The 20,541-nt window shown below is 42.9% G+C and overlaps 1 protein-coding gene across 1 annotated transcript in view; it reads left to right on the forward strand.

The window, feature by feature from the left end:
* Positions 1–6,264: 6,264 nt before the first annotated feature.
* MTPN (myotrophin) overlaps positions 6,265–20,541 on the forward strand; it is a 60,224-nt gene continuing 45,947 nt past the window's right edge. Inside the window, exon 1 of the mRNA XM_018558555.1 lies at positions 6,265–6,445. Within this exon, the coding sequence (XP_018414057.1) occupies positions 6,374–6,445 (72 nt within the window). The 5' untranslated portion in view covers positions 6,265–6,373. The remainder of the gene's footprint in view (positions 6,446–20,541) is intronic.

Raw genomic sequence — 20,541 nt, forward strand, 5'->3', positions numbered from 1 at the left:
TGCATTCCTATACTACAAAACAACAACAGTAATAATAATTATTATTACTATTATTATTATTACTATACAGTATTTACACTGCCTGTCCAAAAAAAAGTCACCCCCTGGATTTAGCTAAACAAATAGGTCAGAACCTTCCATTGGATAATAGGTCTAGTTTCAGCAACGTTATGTGCCCAAAAAGTGAAGTCAGCTGCTCACCTTAATATACTGAATGACCAGGTTCTTCCATCAGATGATTTTTTCTTCCCTGATGGCACATTGGACATATTGCAAGATGACAATGCCAGGATTCATCGGGCTCACATTCTGTTTGAGTTGTTCAGGAAGCACGAGACATTTTCAAACATGGATTGACCACCACAGAGTCCAGACCCTAACCCCATTGAGAATCTTTGGGATGTGCTGGAGAAGGCTTTACTCAAATGTCCGACTCTCCCACCATCGCTACAAGATCCTGGGGGAAAATGTATGCAACTCTGGACGTTAATAAAAGTTGTTCAATTGCATAAGCTTATCAAAATGATGCCACAGCGAATGCGTGCCGTAATAAAAGCTAAAGGTGGTCCAACAAAATATTTGCGTGTGTGACTTTTTTTTGGACAGGCAGTGTATACAGGCCCGGATTCCCCTCAAGGCCACCGAGGCCCGGCCTCGGGGCAGCAGGGCGCAAAGGGGCGGCAGCGGTGTCCTTGTGGGGAAGTTCCGGACGCCGGGGGGTAAGTTGCCCTCTCTACATTTAGTCCTGCTTTGCACAAACAGGACTAAATGTAGAGTGAGGGAAGCCGATTGTTCGTTTGCATGTGATCTCGGCGATGTCGCCGAGATCACATGTAAAAAGTCTGCAGCCTCCCCCCCACCCCCCTGCACTTACCCCTCTCCTCTGGTTCCGTCCTCCGGGCAGTGAGCAGAGCGGCAGGGTTAAAAGTACCCCTGCCGCTCTGGGTATACAGTGAGAGGGGAGAGCTGTGCTCTTCCTCTCTCACCTGTCACAGGAGTTTCAGCACAGCGCTGTGCTAGAACTCCTGTATTGGAGGTGACAGGGTCAATAAAGAGAACCTGTCACCTCCAATTGCTATCACACAGGGGGATTGTTTTCTGCTGTGTGGTAGCAATAAAGTTAGGTGGAAATTTTTTTTAATTGATTATAAAAATGAAAAAAATAATAATATGAAATAATTAATAAAAAAAATAAAAAAAAATCCGGCCCTGAGTGTATATAGTGTTTGTGCAGAGCTTTTTCAAATAAAGGGAGACAGTATAGGTACAATATAATTCAAGACAAGAGGCTTAAGAGGGCTCTGTTCGTGAGAGCTTACAATCTAAAAGGGAAGAGCAAGTGATACAAAACGTAATAACTGTGCGGGGATGAGTTGATGGAGAAAGTAAAAGAGAGCAGAAGGTATTGGAAGGAGCGGAAGGGACGTTTTGGGTGATATTTTGGGATGAGGTTGGTAGGGTAGTTTGGAGCAGAATGAATGGCTTTGTATGTTGTTGTTAGTATTTTAAATGTTATTATTCGGGCAATCGGAAGCCAGTGGAGGGATTGGCAGAGAGGAGTGGCTGGCAAGGTGGGTCTGGTAGCAACATTCATCATAGAGTGAAGGGAGATCTGAGTAAGGGTAGGCCAACGAGGATGGATTTACACTAGTCGAGGTGAGAGATTACAGGGGAGTGAATAAGTATCTTGGCGTTGTGGTTGGTTAAATATTTTGGAAATGTTATGGAGGAGAAGGCGGCAAGATTTGGACAGCGATTGGATGTGGGGCTGAAAGGAGAAGTCAGAGTCCAGGATTACACCTACCACCTTGGACTGAGGGGCGGGATGGATAGTTGTGCGACAATCTCAATGGAGAAGTCAGGGGAGGGGACATGCGGGGGAATATTATGAGCTCAGGTTTTGGAATACATTTTTATAGATATTTAGATAGATATCCAATGGTACACTTAAAGTGGACTTCTAATTAACTTTACAAGTCTGCTTAACTTGATCCCGACGTATCATTATGTCAGGATGTATCCTGGCATATCAGGACGGATCCTGATATATCAATATACAGAAACATTATAATTTTCCAGTGAAGCTGCACCTTTTATCATTAAAATGCTGTACTTGAGCCCCTTGATTCTGGCCAGGCTGAGATGTTATCAGTCTTCTGCAGGCAGAATGAAGCCCTGTGATCAGACTGTAACAATGTAACTTTGTATCAATCACAAGATTGTTGGCCAAACATTCAGAGAGAGATGTCTATGAAAGTTATGTGCTCTGAAACGTTCATTATACTATAATCAATGAATAGATCTCCTCTGAACATTCAATGTGCCGGTCATAGTCCACATTTTAAGATTGTTGACAGGAGTGCTATCTGCTTTACATAATTTCTCCACTCGGTTCCTCTTGGCTGGAAATCCATTTGGAATGCACTATTACCTCCTCTACAAGCCCCGACTAGTAAACAACCTCTAAGAGAGTAGAACGATAATGCACAACTACCGTGCAGCACCACTAAGCAGACATCCTAGTGTTATTATGGCTGCCTTCGTATACATTTATAATTACAACCTACACAGGAACTCTGGGTAAAAAGGTTATTAACCCTTGCAGTGGGGCTACCCCCGCACTGCAAGGGTTAAGTGCTTATTTTTGCCTAGGGTCCAAAATAACTAGGAATGCCCCGATTTTGGTTTTTCGGTATGGAGTACGAGTACTGGTATTTTATTCCGATATTTACAAGGTGACGAGGAAGCATGGAGCCAGCTTTCTGGACAATCAGGAAGCCGGGGGGCAGGTAATGACTCACCGCCTGGCTTCCTGATTGGCCAGCTTCCCAACTAATCAGGAAGCTGTGGGGCGAGTCATTACCCGCCCCCCAGCTTTCTGATTGGCCGGGAAGCCAGCTTCATGCTCCCTGGTGACGAGGAAGCATGGACCTGGCTTTACAGCCAATCAGTATAATGACTTGCCCCCAGCTTCCGGAAGTTCCGGAATTGGGATAAGTATCAGGAGCATTTGGGTGAGTACGATGGTATGTCCCTCGGCGTCCTCCTGTCCTGCACACTGTATTTAGAACGTGATGACTCAGGGACCTCAGACTGCTGCAGCGAAGGGAGATAGAGGCTCATTGGAACAGTCAAAGAGCAAGCCGGTTCGGAGGATCGGGTGAGTATAACACTTTTATTTTTGACCCCAGGCAAACAGAAGCATTTAACCCTTGCAGTGCGGGGGTAACCCCACTGCAGGGGGTTAATTCATTTTTACCCGGCGTTCAACAGATTTTAGCAGATTGAAAAAGACTTTTTAAGTGACATCAACTTGTAAAAGCTTACATGAAATTTTAATGACTGGTAAACAAACGTCAGTCGGCTCCCTTTAAGAAAACCATATTTAATGGAAAACTGAAAATAAAGGATAAAAAAAAAAAAAGAAAACCATATTTTGAAGTAAAAGGATTTGAGTTTCCTCGGCAGCATTCTATTGTATTCTACCTGCTTCGGAGCTCCGACATAATTTGTGAGCACGTATAAGTCAGTTTGCCAATGAAGCATGGCCCAGTCTTTCAGTATATCGAAAACCATCTAGTTGCTGTTTTATGGAGTGTGACTGCTCTGACGTTCTTTACACCATTTGACAGATTCTCGCCACAGCTAACAGTTTACACAGAGTAATAATCCAGCAAAATGGATTCAGTTAGGACTGTTATCTGCACCGCGAGGAAGAGATCTGAACTGCAGCGCCTCTGCCTGAGTCGTTACCAGATGTTTGTCGATGCACTTCGATGCAATTATTTGAATACATAAAGACAATTAATAGAGGGCGTGTTCTGAAAAGGAAGATTGAATTGAATTTCCGCAGGCACACGGCGGTCTTAATAGGGAATTGGATGATCACAGCAGCGTTTTTAAAAAAAATCACCCAAACCACCTAAAATCCCAGCTCTGATGTATGTATTATAATTAAAGCTGGACTCCAGTTCAACAATTGAAATAGATATTAGACATGTTGTTTCATTCCGAATCGAAATTTAGACGAATTTTCCAAAATTCAGAATTTGCACACATCCAAATTTCCGAATCCCAATGCATCCAAATGTGTCCGCATCCGAATTTCCGTTTCCAAATTTCGGATCCCATCCAAATTCTGTTCAAAAACGAAAACTGAATCGAGCATGTGACTTTTCTGTGTATTTTGGTTTAATGCATCATAAACTAATTTTCGTTACGGCATGTGACTTTTCTGGCCAATCAGATGGCTCCCATGTTGCTGCAAAAATGAGTGCTCAAAACCCATTAGGATGCATTAAACCAAAAAACACATCTGATTGGCCAGAAAAGTCACATGCTCGATTCAGTTTTCGTTTTTGAATGGAATTTGGATGATCAGATGCTGGAGACCGTGCTGTCCCTTGTAATCTTGTACTAGAGAGGAAGTTCAGGGAAGCTAGGCTGAGAGAGTTGGAGTCAATTGTTTGGAAACATGATAACAGTAATTGCTTGGTGAAGAAATTTAAAGAATACTTTGCAGGGCAATGCATGTTTTAAAAAAAAAGTGTTTGAGCATTTAACCACTTGAAGTCCGCGGTTTTAAACCCCCTTCCTGTCCAGGCCATTTTTCAGTATTCAGCGCTGCGTTACTTTGACTGACATTTATTCATTCATGCAACGCTGTACTGAAATGAATTTTATAACATTTTTTGGGGCAGAGCTTTCTTTTGGTGGTATTTAATCACCACTACGGGGGGTTCTTATTTTTTACTATAGTAAGGAAAAATTATCGAAAATGTAAAAAAAAAAAGTTTCCCCTATAATAAATTATAAAACATTATTACCCAATTTTTTGGTAAAATATAAAAGACGGGGTCACGTCGGGTAAATAGACACCAAACATGTCAAGCCTTAAAATTGTGCAAGAGGAAAGAGTTTTTTCATTCCATATTTAGGGCATTTAGGGCTAAAGCGTAACAATTATTTTTTTTAAAGTGCAAGATATTTAAAGAAAAGAAATGACAAAACAGACAAAAGCAACAGTAAAATAAGTGGAATGAAAAGGGAGAAGTACTTAAAAGAGAACTATGGCCCAAACTTTTTTTGTCATAGTTCTCTTTAACATTTACTATGTCCTCCTGTGACCCAAAACTCAGCATATAGCGGGCTATTGGCTGCTATATGCTGACAGCGCAGAGCCGCGCTGCGGCTGGGAACAATCCTGACAATACTGCTGGGATCCACCCCGCCACCTGATTGACAGCTGGCTCTTCCACTCTACAGCCAGAGCCAGCTGTCCCTCCAGCCAACACTGAAGGAACGGAGAGGGAAGGGGGGATTCCCTGCAGGGAGTAATGACTGACAGCGCTCTCTGCAGTGAGATGTAAATAGGTAATGTTCAGCAGAGGAAGGCCATGATACCACACACCATAACTATGGAGGTGCACGTCGGAGGGAGTAGTGGAAGCCTATGACATGTCAGCATAGGACGCCGGCTGCCCATAGTGACAGGCAGAGCTAGTCAAACCACCTGTGAAAGAAGCCTCAAACTATGGCGCAGACAAGAAATGCACAGCTCTAAAACTGAATACAGTAAACTCCCCGTTATCCGGCATCCACGGGGATTGGTAGATTCCGGATAAATGTAGTTTCTGGTTGCTTGAGAGGTACTATTAAAAATATAGGTCTAACTAATGCCATACCCTATACTATACCATAACATAAACTCTGTATTGACTTCATATTAATACTGAAATGCAGTAATCAAAAGCAAATTAAGACAAATAGACACACAATCATTTCCAGGATAATACATGCCGCAGATCAGTGAGTACAGAGGGGATTTTTTTTCTGGTTAGTTGAATACCAGATAACTGTGTGTATAGACTTATTATTGGTTAAGACCAGATGGGTGATGAAGAGAACAATACCAATGCAGTCAATATTAGAGCTGCACTCATTTTATTACAGCCTGGGTGGTGATTCTGGAATGTCACTGTGCATTAGGAAGCAGAGACAGGAATAGATGTGTCTGGGGGAAGTAGAGCTTTGTCTGGCTTTCCAGGGACTTGTCCCCACAGCCCAGACAGATTGAAGGTGCTGCTGCTCTGGGCTGAGCAGAGGTCACAGCAGGGTATGAGGCAGGCCATTGTCTGTCTTCCCTGCCTGTTCCTGTCCTGCTTTGGCACCGTGTCATACACTTCACACGCAGACCCGGAAGTGGGCGTTTACCAATACCCTACCCGTAACTGTTGGCCGTCACTCTCCGGGGTACGCGGTGACGCAGTACGTACAGGGGGCGGGTCCGGCAGTGTGTGTGGGAAGTGAGCAGCTAGAGGCCCGGAGACTCCAGTGTGTACAGGCCGCCGGTGTGTGTCCTCCTTCCGCCGCCATGTGTGATAAGGAGCTGATGTGGGCCCTGAAGAACGGAGACTTGGACGTCGTCAAAGAGTTCATTGCCGGGGTGAGAGGCGCTGTGTGAGCGGAGAAGCCTGTCAGTGTGGGGGCTGAAGTCTTCTGTCACTAAAAATGACGAGGGGATGTATCCTGTCAGTGTTAGGTGTGGGGTGTATCCTGTCAGTGGTTCTTTAGTCACTGGTGGTGCTGGGTGTCAAAGTTTGACCATAAGTGATATTTATATATGATAATGGTTGTGTTTAATACAGACACTCCTCGGGTTGCAATGGGGTTATGGTCTGATTAACCCATTGTAACCCGCTTGTATTGTAAACTGAGGAGTGTACTGTACTCTACTAGAATATGAAGAGACACTGCCACTCCAATAGTGAATCAAATACGTCTGTTTATTTGACGTATCAGTAGCATGGTGTGATACACTTAATGCAACGTTTCGGGGTCACACAGGGTCCCCTTCATCAGACAGAACAAGTTAGAGAGTAAGTTCTCTCTCAGGTCCGCTCCTTTGCTCAGTGGGCGGGTGCAGTAGCCAGTAGGCTATTGCAATTTGAAAAGGCCAATAGCAGTCTGGCTATTGCGCCTGACTGTTTACATTCACCTGCCGGCATCTGATGGGCTCAATCTTAGGAAAAGTTTGGGAATGTTAAACCCAGATCTTGATGGGGGTGCTGATTGTCACTTTAAAGTGACCCTGTTATGAGGGAGGTTAGGGGGGTTGCCATTGCTGGCTCTCTGAAGTAAATACTATTTGTCCCTAAGTTAAAGCTGAACTCCGGGATAAGCAACTATTGTCTAAATACAAGAGTCATGTGTACTCTTGTTTGAATCTTGGTGTACGTTGTGTATTCCAGATCTGAGCAGTAATCCAATGTAAAATGTTGCCTCTGCACAGGAGCTTCCTGTAATAAACATCGGCCACTGCTGCTCTTGCTTCCTGTGCATGTTGACTGGTCTTGTATCCGCCCTCTCCTATACTTTTCTGTAGGCAGCCTGTGGTCGGTGGAGTCTAATGGCCCCTCCCACAGCTCTGATCTCTGCACAGCTTATGTCCAGCACAGTGATGATGTCACTGGTACTGTTATTTGGTAATGACAAGATGTACATAGGCATTTGGTACACATGAGGTGGATTTATATCCCTTTTGGCTATGTAAGAATATATTTACATGATTTTTTTTTGTCTGCCCAGGTCAGTCACTCAGACAGCGACCGAAAGATCAGCATGGCAGCCAGGGAAAAAGAGTTCAACAATGGCAGTCCTTATGTCAGAGTCCTCCTAAACAAGCATCTGGCAGGCTTCAGCTGGCTTTCAACAAGCATCATATAGTACTTTAAGCCTGTTAGCAGCTTGTTTAAAGTGACAGCATTCCCATATTGGAGCTGAATGGTATATAAGGGGCTGTTCACACCACGGTGTTGTGAGAAATGCATGGCATCCATCTGTTTAGTGTGTTGCACTGCATGCTAGGTGCGCTGATGTGTTGCCGTTCATTTGAATGGTACCCCACTGCACCTCCCAGCAGGTGTGCATTGCAGCATGTTGCGGTGTGGTGAAAAAAAGTAGTGCATGCATTACCTTTTTTCACCACAACACACATTATTTCCATACAATGCACTGTGCTGCTGCCCGCCCCCCCCCCTCCCCCCACCCCCCACACACACACATACACCGGGAGGGGCCGTTTAAAGTAATGGTGTGGACTGAACACACACATCCCGTGTGCCTGGCACAACACTATGGTTTGAACAGGCCTTAAAGGTTTCTACAAAGCTTGCTAAAAGTAGGACTGCAACAACTAATCGATTATGAGAATATGTGAGCCAATATGTTGCGCTTGGTATCACCAAGCGCAACATATTGGCTCACATTGATCACACTTGTATACATTGTTGCAGCTGGTGACTGAACATTGTATCCTAGCGCAACTAAATTGGATAAAAAGATTATGAGAATAGTTGTGAACTATTCTCATTATAGAGAGAGATGTAATGCAACCAATCGATTAATCGAAAAAAATAATCGAGCATCTAATCGATTTTTTAAAATAATCGTTAGCTGCCGCCCTAGCTAAAAGCTCTGCAAATGCTCTTATACAAGCTGAAGCCCCTTGGAAACCCAAGAATAAAGATCTCAGAATTGGAGTCCCTGTGATATAAGAAACTATTAGTAGCTTAATGTTTGAAAACACGACCAAATCACTATTTATGCAGTTAGCATTGATTTTGAGCATTTTACCTGATTCTGTCTTGTTATCCTCCTTTAGTCTCTTACACAGCAGCGCATAGATTGGCTTGGGTAGCAGGCTAGGCCAATTCGGGATCCCTTGCTTTGCACAGTGCTGTCAGTCTAACTCTGTGAACATGCTTTCAGGACAGGAGAGCACAGATATGACTACAGCAGTGTCCTGATGCTCCTTCATTGTCCAGTCACAAGCTGGGGTTTGTTGTGACACAGCTATATTTTCTAACTATGTGTAGTCAGCAGAGGGTTCCAGGACTTTGTGGACCTTGATCACAAGAGTGGCTGAACAGAATTGCATTTGCTCTTGCAGGTAAAATAGTTTACTTGTATGTATATTAGCTGTGTGTTTAGTGGTTTCCCTCAAGTTCAGCTTTAGCTCTTCATCATGTAGAGAAAAAATGTTTTGAACTCGCTGACACTTTATATTATTTTAAATTATCAGTTGCAAGATTTCCTATGCTTCTCTGCTACTTTGACAAGTTTAATGTTCAAAGGGTTTGTTTACTATGCACTAAGTGATGACAGAATGTTTGAGAGTACTGTCTGTGCTGCCCACAGAAGCTAGGCAGCCTCTTACTTCAGGTTCCTAGTGTGTGCTGGAATGTTGAAGGGAAGAATTGATTTCTGTGAGCTGTGGACATTACTTTGGTATGCTTGAGCCATAGGACTCTGTTTGTTCTTAACCCAAGGCATTCCCTTTATCCAGCATCCAATGCTTATGGTGTTCAAAAACAAAATATACCTGAGAAAATTATAAACAGCCTCATGCATGAAAGTTCTCGTGCTTTTGACCCAGGTTTATCCCATTCTGCTGCTTGTCCAGACACTACAATAAAGTAACACAGGGGTGGACAAATCAATATGGAATTTAGGAGTCCGTCTGTCCAATCCAGGGGAGTCAGCATGATTTGTTTAGTAGCTAGCTCCATTCCTGCTAATTAACTAGAGAAAACCTCAGTGTCAGGTTTTAGGGAACATTTGCTACCCTTCTGCTGGAATGCTCTTTGCATCATCTCTGACCACCAGTGCAGTGGCAGGAGGGGTGTTAACATCCCTGCCACTTACCACCAATGTGAGGAGGGTGTTCAACAGCACTGACACTGACCAGCAATGCAGGGTGAGGAGGGTGTTTAACAGCACTGACACTAACCAGCTATCTGAGGAGGGTGTTTAACAGCACTGACACTGACCAGCAATACTGGTGGTTATTGCGTCCACTAATGCCAATTCTGGGGGTTATTACTGTGGGCACTGAAACCGATGCTGGGGTTTATTACTGTGGCCACTGAAACCAATGCTGGGGGTTATTATTGGGGATGCACCGAAATTTTAGACGCCAAAACATTTTGGCCAAAAGTGGTGCTTTGGGCAAAATGCGGAAAGGACTGAAAATGCGGCCAAAAATTTTGTGCATCCCCAGCTTCTCTCCTTCCTGCTGGATGCCAGCCTTTGTCCCCTCTGACCCCCATTGCTCTCCCCCCGCCTGTGCTGGCAGTGGAAATTCGAGGGGATACAGACCGGCGCCCAGTGAGAAAGATAGAAGCTTACAGGAGGCCAAGCGTGGTGCTGCAGGGGGAGGAGAGAGCTTTGGATGCTAGGAGAAAAGAAAAGCTTGCTCTGTGGTATCATATATTGACTTCGTAGAAACCTTTTCACATTCCTTGTTTATAATCTTGCTATCGCTAATAGATTGCTCTGGTAAACCTACACATAATGCTTATATCTATATACTCTGTGTACCCAGGGCATTGCCGCTTTATTTAGCTAATCTCATTAATTTATGGATGACAGGCACTGTGTGTGGTGGATCTGCTTCAGGCAGCTGTAGAATAACTACTGATGGGAGTTCTGCTTGGCAGCCTGATCATATTAAGCTACTGGTAACAAATACTCAGGGAGCCTTTTTCTCTCATTTTCATGTGCTGTACCAGTTCAAACCTTTATAGTTTTTCTTTTGCTTAACCCCGAGCAAATATTTTAAAACATGTTTAATCCACATACATTAGTACACACACAATTTGCAAAAGTAATGGATTTTTTTTTTGGAATAGTCCAAAATGAAGTGAAATCAAGAAAATAACTAAAAAAAAATGGAAAAGTGGTGTGTGCACATGTATTCGCCCCCCTTTGGTATGAAGCCCCTACATAAGATCTGGTGCAGTCAGAAACCTTCAAAAGTCATATAATTAGTTAAATAAAGCGGTGTTTTTCAACCTTTTTTGTGCAAAGGCACACTTTTTTTCATGAAAAAAATCATCACCAGCACCAGCCTGGTGAGACCCCCTCAGGGCCCTGGCACGACCCCACAGAGCCCTAGCAAGATCCCACAGAGCCCTGGTGTCACCATGGCTTTGTGGGGTCTCACCAGGGCTAATAAAGACCACCTGTGTGCAATCTAAACCTTTTCTGGAAGGCCCCAGAGTCTCCACTGAGCAAGGGGCACCAATAAGCAAGCAGCACCATGAAGACCAAGGAGGTCTCCAGACAGGTCAGGGACAAAGTTGTGGGGAAGTACAGATCAGGGTTGGGGTATAAAGAAAAAAAAAATATTCTGAAACTTTGAACATCCCATGAAGCACCATTACGTCCATTATTAAAAAAATGGAAAGATTGACGCCACAGCAGACCTGCTAAGAGAGGGCCGCCCACCAAAACTCATGGACAAGGCAAGGAGGGCGTTAATCGTAGAGGCAACAAAACAGACCAAAGATAGCCCTGAGGGAGTTGCAAAGCTCCACAGCGGAGATTGGAGTATCTGTCCATAGGACCACTTCAAGCCGTACACTACACAGAGCTGGCCTTCATGGAAGAGTGGGCAGAAAAAAAGCCTTTGCTTCCAGAAAAAAAAAAAATAAGCAAACATGTTTGTTTGCCAAAAGGCATGTGGGAGACTCCTCAAATATATGTAAGAAGCTACTCTGGTCAGATGAGACAAACATTTTGCTTTTTGGTCTTCAAGAAAAGCACTATGTCTGGCGCAAACCAAACACCTCATCACCCTGAGAACATCATCCCCACAGTGAAGCGTGGTGGTGGCAGCATAATGCTGTGGGGATGTTTTTTCATCGGCAGGGACAGAGTTGAAGTAATGATGGATGGCGCTAAATACAGGGAAGTTCTTGAGGGACACCTGTTTCAGTCTGCCAGAGATTTGAGACTGGGACAGAGGTTCACCTTCCAGCAGGACAATGACCCCCTAAGCATACTTCTAAAGCAACACTCGAGTGGCTTAAAGGGACACGCTTAAATGTCCTGGAATGGCCTAGTCAAAGCCTAGACCTCAATCCCATTGAGAGTCTGTGGCATGACTTAAAGATTACTGTACACCAGCGAAACCCATCCAATTTGAAGGAGCTGGACCAGTTTTGGGTTGAAGAATGGGCAAAAATCCCAGTGGCTAGATGGGCCAAGCTTATAGAGACATACACCAAGAGACTGCTGCAAATGTTGGCTTTACAAAGTATTTACTTTGGGGGTGAATAGTTATGCATGCTCAAGTTTTCTGTTTTTGTTTTGTTTCACACTAAAAATATTTTGCATCTTCAAAAGTGGTGTCTTAGATTGGGATCCAGGATACCCCAACAATCTGTCATCTTATGGGTTAAATCACTTTATTGGGTAATATTTCCCCATAATGACTGAGTAGCTTGATTTACTCAGACTGCCGAAATGTTCACTCCAGAGTCTGTGAAGCAACATTTTCCATGAATAGATGTAATAATCCTTCTTTGCTTTCATTACATGAAACTAGCTGAGCTTGGATGAGTAATAATCTTTATGTTCTTATATTACAGGCGTAGACCTTTAGATCAGTGCTTGTGCAGAATTACTTAACATCTAGTAAGTGTAAAGAACAAAGTAGTGTCGTTGTTGTGGGAGCCAGTCGGATGTGCGTTTTCATTTTCTGTCTTTGGCTAGTGAGGTAGCCGAATTTGAAGTGTCATTGGTGAGTTTTCCCATCTTTGCCAAACTAAACCCACACAGGCCTATTCACCCCCAAAGTATTCTCTATTCCTTTCAACAATGAGGACATTTTGAATAGTAGATGATGAGGTAGTACCGACTAATATCTACCTGGTGGATAGCTTATTGCAATTTTCCCTCCCAAAAAAATGGAAGATTAGAATTTGAGAGATCCCCATTTCCTTCAGCCCCCTAGTAAACAGCCACTCTCGCATATTGAAGTTGCTCGCATTACTTGGTGGGTTGCAGTACAGCCTGTCCTATGCAGGGATATCCCTAGAGAACCATTGCATTGTATGATCCATGTATTTCTAGTTCCCAACCTGTAAGGACCCATTCACACTAGCCTGTCCACTAAAACGCTTCGTTTTATTGGACAGGCTTGTGCATTGCTGTATTGCACACTGCCGGAGCTGTCAATGTTTACATTTTTAGAAACTTTATGTGGAGTGTACAATGTATACACTCCATTCAGGTCGCCCCATGGCAGTGCGTTGCTTCGCACATCTGTGCGGTGGCATGTGGTGCCATCCAGTTTACTACAATAAAATGCAGGATCCCCACACACGCTTTGTGGTGTGAATAGGACGCTTAAAAAAAGTCCTTTTAGTCCTTTCAGTGACCTTCGTTGATCTGGTGCGGTACAGTGCAGGTCGCCTTATTATGTGTGAATGAAGTCTGGGCAAAAAACCTCATAACATGCAGTACATCTTTGTAATGCCCACAGGTTTTGGCTTTTTTTTTTGTCTCTTTACAAATGTTTCTAGTACAAAAGAAATACCTGTTGATCCCTCCGGGAATGTCCAGTGAGCTTTTAATTTCCTGTTGTGGATTGACAACAAATGCTCTGTGGCACTGAAATCCCAAGCATTGTTGTCAACCCTGTCCAGTTCTTTCCCGCTGGACTATTCTAGGGATGAGGAGAGGGGGATGTGTTTTGTTGTCCAGCAGGAGAAAACTAGGCAGGGCAAACAACACTGCCAAGAGTTTTAGTATGTTACTCATGAGTCATCTAAGACTACTTTGTTGTTATTCATTTTTAGTCAATGGAACATCTTCTTTTGAAAGTGAGATAATTTTTATGTTTTCTTCTCTTACATCATCATTATTAAGAAAACCAAACCCTAACCACCTCTCTTATTAATGGAGATTGCCTTATTTTATAAGTTAAGTCAGGTCTTTGGTGGCTCACCTTTCTCCAAAGCTCTAGTGTTGTGTCATTAGCATTTGATGTTTGCCTTGTACAGGGGTGCTATATCAGTGCAAATTTGTAAAAATGGGAAAAAGCAGTTTTTTCTTTACAATTGATTTTATGTAAAAGCTCAGATTCCTGGAGGTGTCCATATTGTGCATGCAATTTCATAAATGATCCCATACCCACACTTCATTGCAAAAAAAATTATAATTCTACCATGCACTGACTGCTGCTATCCTGTTACATTGGTTTTTATCTTAAAGCAGATCTCTAGGCAGAAATAATCATAACCCTTGCAATGGAGCTAAGCTTGTACTGCAAGGGTTAAGTGCTCATTTTCATCTAAGGTGCAAAATCAAAAAAATATATACGGTATATAAATTCACTCGAAGCCGGCTCATTGCTATACTGGTTCAGCCTCGCTCCCCCTCTGCTCTGGCATGCCAAGAACCCTTGAGTCATGTCACTGTATTGGACATGAGGACGCTGAGGGAAATTCCATTGCTGGAGCAGAATAGAAGAGAGGCTGCAGGGACCGGCTTTCTAGACTTTAACTACTGTTCATAATACTGTTAGAATTTTATGACTACCTGGCATCTAACTTTCTCTTTGTGTTCAAGTATATAAGCTGAGATGTGTTTTGTGAGGAAGGGGAGGGGGGAGTTATATAAAATGTCTCTGGCTGCCCACCCCAAACATAAGATTTAAATCTGACCATTTTGTCACTGACTTGTACATTTTAGCGAAACGAGGGCGGCACTGTGTTCACTAAGACTCCCCCCATTATATCCACACAGTTTGGGGTTGTCAGGCCTTGCTATCGCCATAGGCCCAGATTCTTCACTATGCTTGCTGTAGGGCTCTCTTGCATTGTAAGGGTTGCAAGCTAGTTTTTGCCTAGGTTAAATGCAGTTTTACTGTACTTTTCCCTGACCCCAACGGTCAACAGAGGAGCGAAGGAAAAAAGCTACAGGTGAGCGGTTACATGGAGAGGAGGAAGCCTGCAGGAGAAACTAATAAGGTAAGTAAAAATGGTTTTAATGGTACTCTAGTTTAAAAATGAGCATTGAAACCTCAAAATGCGAGGGGAGCCCTGTTGCAAGGGCAATTTTGAATGTTCTATGGTTCAGCTTTAGCACTCAATCTCTTAAAATGTTCTGCCTTTTTGAACATTTTATCTTCGTCCTTAACGTAACCCTGAAAAATGAGCACTTAAATTTGATCTGAAACCCACTTTTTTCCATTGTGGGTAGAGAATGGTTAAAAATGCTGTCAATTTTTTTAAAATTTTGCTTTCTTTGTCCTATTGGAGGGTTGAGGTTTCCTTTCACTTCCTATCCCATAGACAGAAGAGGAAGTCAGAGGACAGTGCTTCAGATTAAAGGTGCCCATACACTGTACGAGCTTTCAATAAGCATACGACCATCGCAAGACAAAAGTCTTGCGATGGCCGTACGGTGTATGGGCACCTTAAGGAAACCCCCTCTTATTGCAGCTGTCAGTAGAAGCCCATTGGAAGATAGCTCCTACGGTAGCTGGGTCTGTTCACTGCATAGGTGGGGTTCTTATCAGATGGTATAGGTTTCATTATCTGAGAAGTTTGAGGGCTTGTCAAATTAACGTTTTGTAGTTTAAATAGTGTGCCATGGTAAAATGCACAAGGACGGGAAGGAAGAAGTGAAGAATCATGGGTAAAGTGAGGAGTGCATAGAAAATGTTAGAAAGGAACGCGCTTTAAATACACCAGAGCGAGCAGGAAACGGGCCCATTGTAGCCACGTGTGAATGTATGGTTTTCAGTTGATGAAAGTGTGGTTAAGACAAATGTATCTGCTGAGGAGGATGAGGTCGGGGAAATGCTGTTATTAGTGTAAAGTGCCCATAAACATGAATTGTCTTTTTGTTCAGAGTAAATTCTACCATCACAAGAATGCAGAAGGGATTTGGCTACTCCAACATAACTGATTGCTTAGAGAAAAATCTATATTTAAAGTCGGGGAAACCATTGCAGAGAGAAATTACAAACGTTTATACTGATGGCTTGTTGTATGATTTCCTCCTTTATTCCCAAGTTATATTTTCCAGGCCACTTTCTAGGATAAGGCTTCTGTTGTGGTCTTTGGCACAGAAATGTGAAGATGCTTTAAGTGACATTAAAGGCAATTACCTGACCACCCCCCAAGCTAGTGTAAGGACTTACCTTAAATCCTTGGTTCTCAACTGGTGGGCCACCACGTGCCTTCCACTTTTCTAGGTGAGAGGCTCCTCTGCCTCCCCCTAGCACAGCACTGTCAGTTCTCGCACCAAGCAGCCATTGAAAATATGCTGCCCAGAGCCGAGTGTCAGCTTTTGGTGGGAATAGGATGGGGCTATGGCCTAGAGGGAGCTCCATCCATACGTGCATTCCTTACAGCTCCCTTGCATGTTCTGTAGAGGTGCCTGGACTGGAATGAAGTCACATTCTGGCTTTCGGCACCTCTACAGGACATGTAAAGGAGCTGTACCAGCAATGCACATACGGATGGAGCTCCGTCACAGCACAGCAGCCCACACTGGACCCCAAGCTGAGATCCACTCCCCTTCTCGTAAGGTAGGGAGACTGGGTTACATAGTTGCATAGTATTTGAGGTTGAATAAAGACACGGGTCCTTCAAGTTCAATCTTTGTATGTTTGTGTCTGTGTGTGATTGTGTGTACTAGAGTCCCTGTGGCTTTGTTTTTAAGAGTTGGTGGAGCTTAACATTTAAAAAAAAAAAGTTAAACATTTATGTGTGTGTGTGTGTGTGTGTGTGATGTTGTGTGTGTATGTCAGTAGTTTTCAGGGCCGTTCACACTAGCACAGTACTAACTAGTACTAACGCACTGTACAATGCAATTGCACCTACTGGGCATTCTGGTGGGGGAGGTATGTTGCGTTGCCATTCATCTGAATGGTACCCCAAACTCCCCTCCACAGTTCGTACGCTGCATCGGAACACAGGGTACCCTAATACCCTGCTTTCCTTTGCAGTGCGACTTGGGTCACGACTTAATGACCTAGAACAAATGTGGGTCCTGAGGTTACACAGGTTGAGAACCACTGCCTTAACCCCTTCATGACTGAGGCCCTTTTTTCATTTTTTGCACCACCTGTTGATCGATCATCTTCTTTCCTGTAGTTTTCAGGAGTCCTCCAGCGCAGGTGTCGGTCTCTGATCAGCGCTGACTCCTCTCCCTGACACTTTCTGTCCCACGGTGTCTGTGCGGGTGCACGCTGCCTCCATTGACTTACCAGTGTCTCTCCTCGTCTCCCGGCTGAAGATCTGAACTGCGCATGCGCCCGCCCCATGATCCTTTGTGGCCGCCCGAAAAATCTTCAGATCTTCAGACGGGAGCATGCGGCGGAGACGCAGGTACGTTTTTAAACCTTTTGAAAACCTTTTTTAAAAAATGTTTTTGCAAATAACTACTCCTTGCTAGCAGTAGATATATGCAAAAAAATATGCGAGGGTTTAATAATCCTTTTAATGATGTAAATATTTTATTACTGGTGACATGCATCTCATGTCTGTAGCTAGTGTTAGACAATGAATCACATATCAGTGTGTTTGGCTTGGTTCTGCAACAGTATATAGAAAAGAGGAAGTCAAATATAGATATGTTGCGTATCTTAAATTGGTTCACTTTTCTAGAAGTGTTTTTTTTTTTTTCTTTTTTTCTTATCTGGCTAATGTATAAATTATTTATAGCTTATCTTGTTTCTTGCATTTCATTTTTTTTTTAAAGAATTGTCCTGTACATAATGTAGTCGTAACTTTGCAACAAATAAAAAAAAACCACCTTCTGACCTCCCCTCACCCTTTTCAGCTACCCTCCAGTGCTTCAACTTCCTTGCTTGTGTTTTCAGCCCCAAAGCCTATCACTTCAAAATTCCTGGTACTTCACAGGAGGAACACAAGCCAGTTCCCCTTCCGAGTTTTAGTTCACGTGCAGCTAGGATAGTGAAGAGGGCGCGTGCCTGGTGTGTAGTTACTAACCGTGGCGTGCGATATGGACTGTACCACCCTGCAATCTTTGCAGCTGCTGTGGTAGTCAGGATTGAGAAGGAGATTTGAAGAAAAAAATTCTTCTGGCCAGTCTGATGATGTCATGGGTCCTTCTACTTCTCCTGAGGGGACAGTCCTTGAAGCTGCATTGAACAATACTCCCTTAATTATGGGCACTCCAGGCAAACGGCTAAATAGACAGATACAATAGATATGAGGGTTGTTTTACCTTTCAAAGGATTTGTATTTTTGTCTATCCCGTCTTAAGGTTTACACAGCTCTACTACACAGCACAGCACTGTCTGGCCTGTCAGGAGACTTGATTTCTCTCTTTAGTAGTAAAAGGAGAAACAGCAGACTGATGGGCTCATCTTTCTTTCTCCTCCTATCAGAATGTCCCTTGTTGGCACATGAGCACTTTAGCACAACTGATTGGCTCCTTGTGCTGCTTCTCCCTCTCCCAGTCTGAACATTTTGCTGTAGAGGGGTTCGCAAGAGGCTGATAGCAGCTCGAATTAAAGCGCTAACACTGCTCGCATTAAAAAATAAAATTTATTTAATAATGAATTTGGAGCTGTACTAATTTATGTCTTGTATCTGACCGGTATTTCAGTATTTACCTTTTAGCTCTTGGTGTCTTTTGGCTTATTTTAAGTATATCGTGTTTTGTCTGTATTTGAGGAGGCGCAGTCGCTGCTATTTTCACAGCTGTCGTATGTTTTGCTGCATAGGAGTGGTAATTAGCATTGCCGGTAGGTTACAGCACAGGTTTCTACACCTTACATATTATATTTAAATATTCAACAATGTTTGGGCGTCCATATTATTACATTGTATTTGGTACTTTGCCTAAATTTTCACTTTACTATAATTTTGCCAAGCTATATACTCTAAGGCAAATGCAAAATAAAAGTAGATGAAAACCCTGACCGAATGACATTTAGTTTGCTAATGTACTGTGTAGCATATACTGTATATAACAATTATAAAATATACACATAATGTAGAAAGTTGGTACCAGCACACAATCCAGCAAAACATGTCTCAGTGCTGCACACGATAGCAGAAGTATAGCAAGAGTTCAGTAGGCACTCCGAGCTCTTCAAACAGGAGTAAACAATTCGGTTTTATTATACCGATGTTTCCACTGGTCACAGCCCGCATTTCTCGAGATATACAGGTGAAACTCGAATAATTAGAATATTGTGCAAAGTTCATTTATTTCACTAATGCAACTTAAAAGGTGAAACTAATATATGAGATAGACTCATTACATGCAAAGCAAGATAGTTCAAGCCGTGATTTGTCATCATTGTGATGAGTATGGCTTACAGCTCATGAAAACCCCAAGAACCCCAAATCCACAACCTCAAAAAAGTAGATTATTACATGCAATCAATAAAACAAGGATTGTACATAGAACAATATCGGACCTCTGAAAAGTACAAGCATGCATATGTACTCAGTACTTGGTTTGGGCCCCTTTTGCAGCACTTACTGCAATTACTTTTGCACGATATTCTAATTATTAGAGTTTCACCTGTATACTGTCTGTGTGTAATGCGTGTGTGTGAATATACTTATTAAACTCCCAGTTATCCACCACCTACCGATTTCCGATTTTGAGCTCTAGTCCACAACAGAGCATTTAGTTCCAGACCATGTAGAAAAACTGCAGCATGTCCTATTTTTTTCTGCTCTTGAATGCATGCAAACGCACTGAAAGGCCTTTTTTTTTTAAACGGCTCGGAGTGTCAAAAAGCAATGCACTACATGTGCAGAAACTCATGCAGCTCTGGTCCGCATTTGGTGTGAACAAGCCCTAAGAGTTGATGGTAACTCTCAAATAAATGTAATTGCTAACGTAATTTTTTTTTAATTGTGCACCAACCCACCGACAATTTTTTAGTGTGCATCGCGCCACCAGCAAAAAAAAAAGATAATATATATAATGATTTTCAATATGACATTAATGTGTTAAAGGTTATATGAGATGTTTGTGACCGGGTTTACTCCTTTATATGTGGCTGACATGACATGAACCATATACGTTTATCAGGTAGCAGGAATGATATGGCTTTGAGTCACTCTGTTAACTTCTGGAACTTTAATCAACTTTGGACCTTTCTGTTCAGATATTGGAGTTCATAAAAATGACTTTCTTTACTTAGATGACTTGTGCTTGCCCTCCCGCAGTGCTATCTGGGTAACGACATTATGTCTGGCTTTATCTGTAATTTTCCAGCCAACGCCATAAATAGACAAACATTTCATTTTGCTCCATATATAGCTGTACAGCTTATCCTCGGGCATATCGTCTTAAAGTACACCTGGCCGCAAGTAACCGCTGGCTCCATCACAGTGCAGGTTCCTCCTGGTCAGCCTTAAAGTGGACCTTTCACTAACTTTACAAGTTTGCATGAATACATTCCTGATATTTCCCTATAGTTTTGGTCAAGTGACTTTGCCTAGGCTGAAATTATGCCAGTCTACTGCAGGCAGGAGGAAGCATTTCCTCATTCTCCTCTCCCTCAGTGATCAGACTGCAACACGGCAAGCTACACTTATTTGAGAAAAGACCAGCACTTCAAGATACCCAGCGCCACTGGGACCGTTATCACTGAGGCTTAAGGTGAAAGAAAATTGAAAATATGAGTTGTCATTAGAACAGGAATGAGTGGGAAATCTTCCAATATAGACAATAATTCTGGTGATGGCT

This window comes from Nanorana parkeri, unplaced genomic scaffold (assembly GCF_000935625.1).
Source record: "Nanorana parkeri isolate BGI_ZX_2015 unplaced genomic scaffold, ASM93562v1 scaffold346, whole genome shotgun sequence".
NCBI lineage: Eukaryota > Metazoa > Chordata > Amphibia > Anura > Dicroglossidae > Nanorana > Nanorana parkeri.